General features: G+C 45.8%; 2 protein-coding genes across 2 annotated transcripts in view; both read right to left on the reverse strand.

Annotated features, from left to right (window-relative positions):
• The window catches only part of LOC112558986 (lipoxygenase homology domain-containing protein 1-like), a 57265-nt gene that overhangs the window by 22625 nt on the left and 22102 nt on the right, over positions 1 to 12538 (reverse strand). The window contains 5 exon segments of the mRNA XM_025229775.1: positions 1020 to 1155; positions 1264 to 1511; positions 1749 to 2138; positions 3092 to 3100; positions 10767 to 10899. Coding sequence (XP_025085560.1) covers positions 1020 to 1155; positions 1264 to 1511; positions 1749 to 2138; positions 3092 to 3100; positions 10767 to 10899 — 916 coding nt within the window.
• LOC112558523 lies at positions 5626 to 10539 on the reverse strand. Its single transcript, XM_025229017.1, has one exon. It carries the CDS (start codon positions 8672 to 8674, stop codon positions 5651 to 5653), a length of 3024 nt encoding a protein of 1007 aa, XP_025084802.1. The 5' UTR covers positions 8675 to 10539; the 3' UTR covers positions 5626 to 5650.

The raw sequence follows: 12538 nt of genomic DNA on the forward strand, positions 1-12538 counted from the left end.
TGTTTCTCTTCTCAGCATGGTGAGTACAATCACAACAAAGGTGTTATTTAAATATAGACTCTTGACCTTCACTTGAATTGTGGTCTGTTCCACAACTTTCTTTTTCTGATAGAGTGACAGCAAAGTATCACAGATAGTAAACAGGAGCTCGTGTCAAGAGCAAAAGAATATTTCATTTTAAAAATCTGACAAAATTAAAGTGAGGTAAAGCATTGCAACAGCAAGTGACACAGGCTTGCTTATCCTGTATAAAACAGCAGACACACATTCAAATTAAGCAGAAACTAAATGACAAATAATACAGAATAAAAGATATTTATGAGTTTGTTTGAAGCATATTCCATTTTGATATGCTTTTATTTAGTGGGAAAACTTGACCATTGAAAACATGCTATTCTTTCTAGTCTCCATGCTGATTCCCACTAGTCAAAATAATTGCTTCTAATGTCTTAATTCTGTATAGTACTCCAGCAAAGCAAATAGTTAAAACATCGTTTATTTCTTACAAAAATTAAGTGGCTTAAGCCTTAGTTGTTTTGAACTCATTTTTAGGAAACAATGATGGCAAGATGATTGTGTAGTCTCTTGTACTTTCCATGCCAATGAAATGCTGACAATAAAGGTCGGTATATCTCTAAAAAGCCACATAATATCACAGATATGTACACTTTTTCTCCAGATCTCATTACCATTTTCACTTTCTGGAAAATGATATAAAGATGCTTGTCTTCCATCAATAAATATTTTGCATTAAGCAGCGATCCTGCTTCCACGTTCATTACTTGCCATTTTCTGTAATTAGAAATTGGGTAGCAAGCTACACATGCTGTATGCAAATCATTTTCAAGCAGTGTACTTTCTCTTTTCCTTCTGAGCAAAAGAGCAACAACTGTATATGCTCTAGCCAAAAAGCTTTTCTGGCATGGTCCATGGGTGTAGGAGTTTCCCTGTGGGACAACCACCTAGGATATCTTCATGAGAACTGAATACTGAAACAAAATCTCTAACAAATCACCTACCTGGGAGAGGCTTTTTGATCCCAGGTCCTGTGGCTGGTAATTCCCTAATTGTTTCTTTGTCATCTTCATCTTCTGCCAGCCAGCGGTTGCATGGAAAAACATAGCGTGTCTTGCTGCCAACAGCCTGCATCTCCATCTTTGAGATGACACCCAAACAATATTAAGTTTGTTACATAAAACACTTGAAGTATTATTTTCGAAATGCTGCAAAATTTCAGAGATGTAGAAAAGAAACATTTGTCACCTTGTCTAGATGCCAGGCTGCAAATCTACCAGAGTTATCATGATAAACTCGTAGTTTGTATGGTAAACCAACATCAGGAGTATCGATGTGGAAAATATCCATCTGGCCCTGCTCAAAACTGTCACCATCTTTATTCAGTTTGATGTCATCAGACTTGCCCTTGTCTCCATAAAGGACAACAAAAACATTTGCATCTGTTCCTGCATGCTTTGTGTCTGACGTAAACACCCACACCTGCCAGGAAATTTCTGTAAATAAGAAAACATCTTTATATGAGAAGCACATAGCTGTAGTGAAGATGCAGAAGAAGAATGGATGAGGAATCATGTAACTGTTGATAAAATCATGCAAAACCTTTTTTTCTGTTGTTTTGGTTTGGCTTTCTTGTCTGTCTTTATTGAATCAGAAGGCCATGAAATAAGAGGTTACTGACAGAAGTACTAAAGAAATTACAATACAGGGGCATGTTAATCAAGTATGCTCACTTTTCTCTTTTTTTTTACGTAATCCTGTCTGTTCATACAGGGTACGCTGTATAAGTCCATCTCCTTCGTCAGTTGCAAACCACTTTTTGCATGAGAAGAACTGTTCAATGCCTGTCATTGGACAATACACAGAGAGGCAGTCCAAGAACCAGCCAGAGGCTGGGCCACTATCATCATGTCCAATGTCAACACAAGACACTGGTGACAGCATTCTTAAGACATTCACATTGAAGATGTCGGTCATGCCACGGTCAAACTTCCCCTTTTCCAGCCAGATCTTGCCACTTGTCTCAGCACCCTTCTCTCCTCCATGTAAGATAATATAGACACGTGCACTTGTGCCTGCATTTTTGACATCTCCAGTTGTGACAGTGATGATGTATGGGATTCCTGCAAAAATGACACATTTTTGGATGGTATTTCTCAATATTCTCAGTTTCTTTGGATACCAGAAAACAATTTAACAAGTAAATAATGAGAATAATGAGATATACCAGCTAAAATATGATAATAAAAGAACCAGTGGTCACATGTTGACAAGAGGAGACTGAAGAAGTTGTCTTCTTTGTTCACAGGCAACCAGCTTTATAGATAAGGTGTTTCTAGATCAGTGCTGACTTAGCTTTCATTGCTCTGTATGCAGGAACACTTGATAGTACAATACTTACTGAGATGCAATTCTAACTAGAGATGACTGAATTTGTTGCACGTCATACATGCAAATGTGCACACTCTCTTTCTTTCTCTTGTATCCTATCAAATGATGGTGCTATTATTTATTTTAATTATTTGAACCTGCAAAATAAGAATCTAAGAGCACAAGTGAAAATGAAAGATGCATACTCCACTAAGAACAGTATGTGAATTCATACCACCTGCTGTGACACCTGTCATCATACTCTGATCTTACACAAAATGATTGTTTTAGTTGAAAATTATGATGATAACAAGACCATACACTATACAACCCTTCTCTTGACTAATTTATCAAAAATAAACCTTTGATTTTCTGCTAGTCTACAAAGTGGCCCAATAATGGTTTGAAACTTTCATGTTAAAGAAAATTATAAAGAAAACTGTAGTTATCAAGTGAGTTATGGAAAGAATTAAGACTTCCTTTCCAGAGACACATAGAAGAATGCTTGGTAACTGGGCAATATCTGATTATCACATGATCCAACTGCCTTCAGCCTTCAATGATATTAGAAGTTAGAATTTAGTCCATCCATGTGTACTCTTCTCAAATAGTTAACTTTAATTTCATGGTTAAATAGCGCTGGCCTATAAAAATATTACACACTAAGTGAAAGACATAAAAGGTTTATAAAATTCAAGATCCTTACCTGATTTATCTGTCAGAAAGCATTATTAAGGAGGAATATGAGATTTTGCTTTATTAAAATCACTTTTCTTTATGTTAAGCAATGATGTGTGCATATATATGAGTGAAAAGTGTGGTGCATTCACATGATGTTGACACATATAACATGTATATTACTACAAGTATGCATAAACTTACTGTACTCTCCACACACACACATATCTTTCCTTATATATATTGTGATGAAAACAGTGCGTGGCTGTAGAGGGATGGGCCTCACTCGCCCTTAGGGGAAAGGGGTCCTCTGCTGGCTCGCTCCACCCTCTTCACCCTCACCTCTCATCCGCCCGTTCACACGTCCGCACGCGTCCTGACTAGCAGTCACACCCGCGTGCGCAAACACTCAACTGACAAGGCAGTGTACAAAGTAAAAGATTATAATTAAAACAAAAGAACATTAGGTTGACATGAAAGACAATTAAACAATGAATTGAGAAATAATATGATCTTACGTATCTGCACGTATCTGCACATAAGTCGGACACGCGGTCCGTCTTGACACCAATTCACAGTCTTGGATAATATCGTACTGATAGTCCACTCGACTGCTTCACTCGTTTGCCTCCTGAAGATGGGTGTAGCTGGCTGCGTACACCCGGGCTTCTAGGCGATTCCTTGTCACTATCCCACCACGGTTGCCCCAGGCAACGGGTGCAGCGACGATACTCGTAGTAGCGCTGACTTCTGAACTGGGAATCGCTGTTTCCTAAGACGGGTGCAGCTGCCTGCATACACCCGGTCTCGTAGATTATTTCTTGTCACTGTCCACCCAGTGCCCCAGGCAATGGATGCAGCGACGATATTCTTAGTAGAGATGACTGTTTAGGCTGTTCTGTAGGTAACCACCTGGACCGGTGGCACGGTGGGGTCTGCCAACCGCTGCCTCGCACGTCTTGCTGCCGGACACAGTAAAACTCCCTCACTTGTCGATGGGAGAATTAACCCTTGGTTTACAGCGCAACCCTTCCTCTCTACTCCACCAGATCACAGTGCCACAGGTAGTGATACGTTCTGACTGAACGGCTTCCCTATTTCAGACCTGCTGCCTGCGACTGACAATCATCAGAGACTATGTCTCTGCTGGAACACGAGGGAAAAAGCCCGACTACCCCTCTAACCCTAACCTATATACTACGAGGCCACGTGGCTATCGCCACCCTCATCCCTGGTCCTAACGCTATCTCTCTAGTACTAAGCCACTACTGACCACCGCGCTATTCTCTACTACTACACCTTACACCCCTTACCCTGCGGTCTCGATCACCTACATCAATCAGTGACCTGTCACATCAATGAAAACGAACAGAGAGGCTTCCCTCCATGTCCGCTTTCATGGACTGCGGCCCACCTGTAATTATTACACCGTTACCCTGGCCTCGATCGCCTCTATCAGACACGGCGATCTTTCAAGTAGAAACGGACAGAAAGCTTCCTTTCGCTGTCCGCTTCCATTGACCACGGCCCCTCTGTATTATGTAATACCCGTCAGCTGTGTTCTGGCTTGAACCAGGGGTTCATGACACCCCCCTACTCAAGAGTAAAACCTGGGGTTTTGCTTAAAAATCAGGCCAGAACACAGTGAAGCCTAAAACTATTATCAAAACTTCCATACATTACGGGCGACACGCTTCCAGTAACACATCTTGCCGCTTCTATGAAACAACAACCTACTGGTACTCTGCCTACAGAGAGATACCAAACGCAAAATCTTCAAATCATATACATGAATAAATATTTTACACGACCCATTACAGAGCTAAGGGTGTGCTTACCCACGCACACGCGACTCGCCTAGTTCTCTCTTGCGGTCGTTTCCCTTCCAAAGATCCCATTCGCCCAGTACGGAATGAATCTTTGCACATCATCCAATGCTGTCAAGCCGTATGCTAACCCCGCCAGTGACATGACTAACGCCCCTTCGGCCCGTGTATGTCCGGCACTATACTTGACCTGACATCACTAAACTTTGACCCTATCCCTGTGTAAGGCTACGTCATCTTGTCACTGAACAGTTTCTTACTGAACCATCGATGATCGGATCAGTGACAGGTAGCGCGTACCGCTCTTCCCCTGGGTTAATTACCCTACCGACGCTGTTCGTTGATAGCCAACCAACGTACCCTGACCGCGGGACCGCTTTTGTTTTGGTTACCGCGCGTCTTACTGTTCCTTCGCCGACACCGCAATCGGCTGATTTCTATCTACATGCGACATACGGTCGGCTTCCCCGTCCGTGTCCCCGTCGCACCTCTCCTGCAATTTCTGCTATTTGCCAAACTCGATTCTCTTCCTACGCTTTGTTCCTACACCTCGGAACTTCGCCCGGACTGTGTGTAAAGTGGGCGTCGTGCTTCTGGATGAGCAGCGACCCCATCACCAGTCGGTTATTATTGTGCAGTTCTGCCTTTTCCCACCTCCAGGTACTTCAGATCTAGGCCGACTTCTGCGGCTAAATCCATACCTAGCCAGTTTACGTTTCTCTCTGGCGGATGCAACGACTTCTGATAACGCAGGCTACTTACTACTGTTCATTACATGAGCAACGCGTTGACGTTGGCCACACCGGACCTACTCGCGGTGTCCTCATCAAGGGCACCGCTACGCGCTTCTGGTCACGCTGCACCCTTTCGCGCTGGCCACCTGAGGCAAAAAGCGTTTCACCTATCTCTACCGATGCGGCCCCACCTTTCTTGTTGACATCACGTGATGTCCTATCTGACCCAGCCGTGAGGAGCGTGCCTTCGCCGGTCACGCTTCTTGACCCCTTACCCTGCTGGTTCGCTGGCTTGCTGACCCGGCTTAGGTCGTGCAAGCCGCCAGTCTGATGCATCGTTGGCGACTTTACCCTCGCCTTCAACTGATAGTGCATTTTCACACCTACTCGGACTCTCTCAGAGTCACTCGTTTCCTCTGCAAGTTGTGTCCGTAAGTTCTCCAGCTCATTCTGCTCCAGCTTCTGCATCGCATAGGTGAGCTTCAACTGAGAACTGCTTTTGTTGACGGGACTGGAAACCTGCTGCACTACCCGCGGCTTGGCTGCCACTTCTGCCTGTGCCCGCCGCCTCTCTTGATTTTGATGTGGGTGCTGTTTCCTCGGCCCCCACTGTTGCTGGATGTCAGTCAGTGTGTTTCCAGACCAGGCTTGCTCTTCCCTTAAGAGAGCCTGCACCTCGGCTGCGTCCTTGTGAAGCCTCTGTGCTCCCTCTACTAACGCTGACAAAGTCTTGGCCACTTCATTCTTCCCCTTGTTGCGTTCCCCAATCTTCTTCTCTAGTTTATGAATAGGGTTCTGCACCTCACCAAACTTCTCATTTGCATACATTTCGCTGGCCTCCTTTCTGCGCTGTAGACGTGTCTGACTTGTTTTGTCCAGCTCTTGCTTACTGACCAGATCTGTCCGGATCCGACCCAGGGTGGTGTTTGTATTAGACACTAACTTGTTGAGTTTGTTTTCCTCTTTTCTAATTTTCTTCCGCACACGATTCAGAGCCTTTCGGGCGTCTTTATGTTCCCGCTCTCTGTCGGCAATCGCTCGAAGCAAATCTTGCAACTCTTTCTGCTTTGCTTGCTCCAGTCTCTTCGCCGCTTCATATGTTGTATTGCTGCGACGAATGGCTTCCTCCAGCTGCTGCACCTCCAGTTGCATCTCGTCGTGCCTCTTCATCTGTACGGCTCCAAACGTGCGGTCACTTCTGGGAGTTTCCACACATTCTGCGAGTGTGGGGCTTACTTTGACAACCACTGTCTGTATAGTCACCCACACCTCCCCGTCCCTCTTCGCTGGCGATACTGCCGGTTTCACACCTAGGCCCGACTCGCCGTCTGCGATCACTGGGACGCAGCGGACAGCTAGCACCCCCCACTCGGGATCGCTAGTGTCTCCTGTCTGCACTGGCACCTCAAAGACCTTTGGATCCTGGCCTCCAGGATCAGCGCCGTCTTTGGTTTGTACCAGCCGGTGCCAGTCTGTACCACTCTTGCCAGTTGGCACCAGTCTCTTCGGACTGCCACAGTCCTCTGGCTGCAACAGTACTTCTCTGACAGCTGGCACCTGTTCCTCAAGATTGCCAGTGTCTCCCGTCTGCAACGGCACCTCAAAGACAGTCGGCTCCCACATCTCACGATGGCCGTTGTCAACCGCCTGCAGCGGCCCTCTAACGACGGTTGGCACTTGACCTCCAAGACTACCACCGTCGCCTGTCTGCAGCGGTTCTTTAACGACAGCTGGCACTTGTTCCTCAAGTTTGCCAGTGTCACCCGCCTGCAGCAGATCCGCTCTACCAACCGGCACTCGCCTCTCGCGATCGCCACTTCCTGCTGCCTGCAATGCCCTAGTACCGCTAACCAGCTCTCGCGTCTTCCTAAGACCCTGGTCCTGTACCTGCAGTTGCCTAACAGCGTGACTGTGCTCGGCTTGGCTCACGAGGAGATTAGGAAAATCTACACCTCCTAACCCTCCTCTCTCACGGGTAGTCCCCCCTCCTGGGAAAACCCCCTCCTTCCCGCTGGCCTGCTCGCCAGTTTCTACTCCTCTAGCTTCTTCCTTGCTAGGATTCACTTCGTTAACCTTAACATCAGCAGCATTTCTACCACTAGTATACGCGCCGCTGGTCACCGCATCGCCAGGCCCTACGTCGCTAACCTGTACATCGGTAGCACTCCTGTCACTAGCGTATGCGTTGCTAGCATCTACCTCGCTAGCTAGCTTCTCCCCCCTCGTGGTTACAGCCTCACGTAACTCATAACCACGGGGACAACTGCGCGCATAGTGCCCTACCACCCCGCAGCTGTAACACTTCACACCTACAGATCTCCTCAGCCTCTCGGACTGTTGGGGACAAGACCTCGGGTCATGCCCTGCACCCCCATACCTAGAACAGCTAACAGCGGCCACCACCCCGCGCTCTGACCTGTAAGTAACTGCCTCGGCCGGATCACTGTCATCTAAGCTGACTCTGCCTAACCGGCACACCTCTCTCAGAAATTCTTGCTCTTTCTCACGCTTTGTTCGCTCTTCCTTTTCCTTTCCAGCCTTCTGGCTTTTGACCCGTTCTCGCGCGCGTTCGCGTGCAACTCTATCTTCCTCCTCTACTCTAGTCTTTTCCTCTCTCTCTTCGGCTATCGTTCCCCAGCGACAGCCCTTTAAATTGTACTCTATAAACTTTCGTGACTCTTCCTCAGTTTTACCTTTCTCTTCGCAGATTTCTTCTAACATCTCTATAAACTCGCGCATTACTAGCTCTTTCTCGCGTTCTTCTAGCTCTTTCTCGCGCTCAGCTCTCCTCCTCTCGCGTTCTTTCTCGCGTTCAGCGTACTCTCTCTCGCGCTCAGCTCTCCTCCTCTCGCGCTCTTTCTCGCGTTCAGCGTACTCTCTTTCGCGCTCGCGCTCGACTCGATCTTTCTCCTCTTTTTTTTCTTCCCACCATTTGTCCAACTCTCTGTCTACATACTGCCATAAATCTTTTCCTACTAGCCCACGCTCTACTCCGGCTTCTTTCAACTCCTTAAACTTTTCACGGCGCGTTAGACAGAATTTCTTATCCATCGTAACTAACTCTAGAGACCCTACAGCTCCCCTGATCACTTATTCTGCTTCAGCTACTTGCTGGGCACTTGCAACCTGTTTACAATCGATGCGCATTGATGTCAAATCAGCAATTAATTAAGCAATTCTGATAGTCACACAAGTTAGCTAGCATAGTAAAATACATCAATACACACAGAATCCTAGGTTCAACAACATGTCATGTATAAAGAGTGATACGACATAGGACGAAGGACAACACTCGCACTTTCGACCTCTTCTTTGGACCTGAAAACAAATGGTCAACCTAAACATTCAGATCCCGGCTCGAGCCCCCATTTGTGATGAAAACAGTGCGTGGCTGTAGAGGGATGGGCCTCACTCGCCCTTAGGGGAAAGGGGTCCTCTGGCTGGCTCGCTCCACCCTCTTTCACCCTCACCTCTCATCCGCCCGTTCACACGTCCGCACGCGTCCTGACTAGCAGTCACACCCGCGTGCGCAAACACTCAACTGACAAGGCAGTGTACAAAGTAAAAGATTATAATTAAAACAAAAGAACATTAGGTTGACATGAAGACAATTAAACAATGAATTGAGAAAATAATATGATCTTACGTATCTGCACGTATCTGCACATAAGTCCGGACACGCGGTCCGTCTCTGACACACAATTCACAGTCTTGGAATAATATCGTACTGATAGTCCCACTCGACTGCTTCACTCGTTGCCTCCTGAAGATGGGTGTAGCTGGCTGCGTACACCCGGGCTTCTAGGCGATTCCTTGTCACTATCCCACCACGGTTGCCCCAGGCAACGGGTGCAGCGACGATACTCGTAGTAGCGCTGACTTCTGAACTGGAAGTCGCTGTTTCCTGAAGACGGGTGCAGCTGCCTGCATACACCCGGTCTCGTAGATTATTTCTTGTCACTGTCCCACCCAGTTGCCCCAGGCAATGGATGCAGCGACGATATTCTTAGTAGAGATGACTGTAGGCTGTTCTGTAGGTAACCACCTGGACCGGTGGCACGGTGGGGTCTGCCAACCGCTGCCTCGCACGTCTTGCTGCCGGACACAGTAAACTCCCCACTTGTCGATGGGAGAATTAACCCTTGGTTACAGCGCACACCTTCCTCTCTACTCCACCAGATCACAAGTGCCAGCAGGTAGTGATACGTTCTGACTGAACGGGCTTCCCTATTTCAGACCTGCTGCCTGCGACTGACAATCACTCAGAGACTATGTCTCTGCTGGAACACGAGGGAAAAAGCCCCGACTACCCCTCTAACCCTAACTATATACTACGAGGCCACGTGGCTACTCGCCACCCCTCATCCCTGGTCCTAACGCTATCTCTCTAGTACTAAGGCCACTACTGACCACCGCGCTATTCTCTACTACTACACCTTACACCCCCTTACCCTGGGTCTCGATCACCTACATCAATCAAGGTGACCTGTCACATCAATGAAAACGAACAGAGAGGCTTCCCTCCACTGTCCGCTTTCATGGACTGCGGCCCACCTGTAATTATCTACACCCGTTTACCCTGGGCCTCGATCGCCTCTATCAGACACGGCGATCTTTCAAGTAGAAACGGACAGAAAGGCTTCCTTTCGCTGTCCGCTTCCATTGACCACGGCCCCTCTGTAATTATGTATACCCGCTTCAGCTGCTGTTCTGGCCTTGAACCAGGCTGGTTCATGACATATATATAAACATTTTATACCTGAAAATGAATGCATCTCCATGCCACAAGATTCTTACTCATGCCACCATGCAATCACACATGCTTCTCTCACTCTCTCTCACACAGACACACATACTTGCATGCTCACAAGAGAGAGTTTTACAACTGAAGAAAATTTACTGAAGCTATTTATAATTTTAAACTACTGCACCTTTCAACATTTGCTTGAACCTTTTCTTTAAAAGCTGCTGCGAAAAAAGCTAAATAATCTTGAGATTAAAAGAGTTCTTTTTGGACATCAATTATCTTAGTTATATTGTGATCAGCCTGATGACCTGGATACATATTGTCAGGCATTCTTTGAAGTATTGCTGTAAGTCCTGTTCCATAGAAGATGTGTAACTGATATAGAAAGCAGCTTACCATTAGTAGCATCTCTTGGGCCAACATTGAGGATGAGCTCCCTGGAGATCTGCCCATCATCTTCATCCAGTGAAAACCACCGGAAGCAGGGAAACTCAAACACTGTGCCCATGTCCAGGTCATCAACAATCACCTGTACCAAGAAAACATCAACATTAACAATCATTAACAATGACATCAACCAGCAAATGTTTTGTCTTAAATACAAAATCTTTTCATGTCTAGGGGAAACAAATTTTCTCAGTTACAAGATGGTTTGTCAATTAAGCCAGTTGCAAATGGAAGAGACATTAAAGAAATGTGGAAAGAAAAACATTTAGCACCTGCTATCTGCAGTTTTGTCGCATCATCTACTGACTAGTGGTAGGGAAGGAAAAGGCCTTGAAGGAGAGAAGAGCATTGCAAAGATATAAACCTGTAAAAATCTTGCCTTTGCTGAAATACCAATAGCTGCTCTGGCAGTATCTGACAACAGTTATCAATTATTAAAATGAACAGTACAAACTAAATCTAGGCTAGAGGAAAGATTTTCCTTTAAAACATTACAGTCCTAAAGTCTGGCTTGATGATTTACAACAAAATCCTATAAAATTAAAAATAAAACCCATTAATGGCCAGCTAAAATTAAAAAAAAATAAAAGCTATGCATATATGTCTGCTCATTATATGAAAAGAAAAATACTGTGCACACAAACACACAATTACATGTAACTGTGCATGCTGTGTAACGAAAAAGTAATTGTCTCAGCCTAGCCCCTTTTAAAATGTTTCATGGAGGGCCACTACACAGCTAAGTGCACACAGACTACAAACTGCGCATGTAAATTGCTAACCACTGATGAAGACTTATGGCTCTGTCCTAGACGAGAGCTCTGTCAGCTGCTAGCTGATGTGTTCTCAAAGGGCTCCTGAATATTATTTTATGTCTGGACATGTGTGTATGCATACTTTATATTCTAACTGGTGTTGTTGCTCCTCAGACGTTTTATGAAGTCCAGACTTGGATCATCTACCTAGTCCTCCTGATTAAAGAGAAAGAAGTGAGTGAAGAAGTTACTGATTCCTGGTAACCTTTGTATGTCGGGATATCTGTACTAATGCTCATGCAGGAACTGCAGAAGAACACTGAGGCTATTTACCATGTGAACTACAAGCCACCAAAAAATCAAAGACTTTATTAGTGACCATCTCGACCATAAAAGAAGAACGAAAAATGTATGTACTTGTTAACGGATACACTGTCACCTCATCTCAGCCACTGAGCTCAAACTAAGTTTCTGGCATCACAGCCCTGTAGGTATTGGCACTCTAAGTCTGAATTCTGTGGTCAGTCTTTCAGCTTGCTCCTTATCGCATTCTCGCTGACAAACACACACATACACACAACCTTTTGCTTCAAATAAGCTGGTGTCCAAACCAGACAAACGTTCAGTGGCTGCCAAAACTTGATGAGTACTACCATTCGTGCTCACGCTGGTAGGCACTGACAAGATTGGCACGGTGGTCTTATGTCGTCCTGTGAGTGGTACAGTGCTTCCACAGTACATGCAGGTCCAAGACTGGTACCTACGTATGCATGCCCGTGACTACTAGCGCGGTCCACAGGTATATGAAAGTCCCTGAATGAGCACAATGGTCCAATTAAAAGTACCAATCCCGCACAATACCGTATATAGTCCCGTGATTGGAACCGCGGCCCAACAGTCAGAGGTCGTGACTGGTATACTATGGCACCACACTTTACGCAGGTCCTTGACTGTTAAAGTCTGAGA

This window comes from Pomacea canaliculata, linkage group LG3 (genome assembly GCF_003073045.1).
Source record: "Pomacea canaliculata isolate SZHN2017 linkage group LG3, ASM307304v1, whole genome shotgun sequence".
NCBI classification, from domain to species: Eukaryota; Metazoa; Mollusca; class Gastropoda; order Architaenioglossa; family Ampullariidae; genus Pomacea; species Pomacea canaliculata.

Excerpts from the sequence above, each read along its gene's own strand:
- LOC112558523 (XM_025229017.1), bottom strand. The coding sequence starts at position 8,674 with ATGGATAAGAAATTCTGTCTAACGCGCCGTGAAAAGTTTAAGGAGTTG.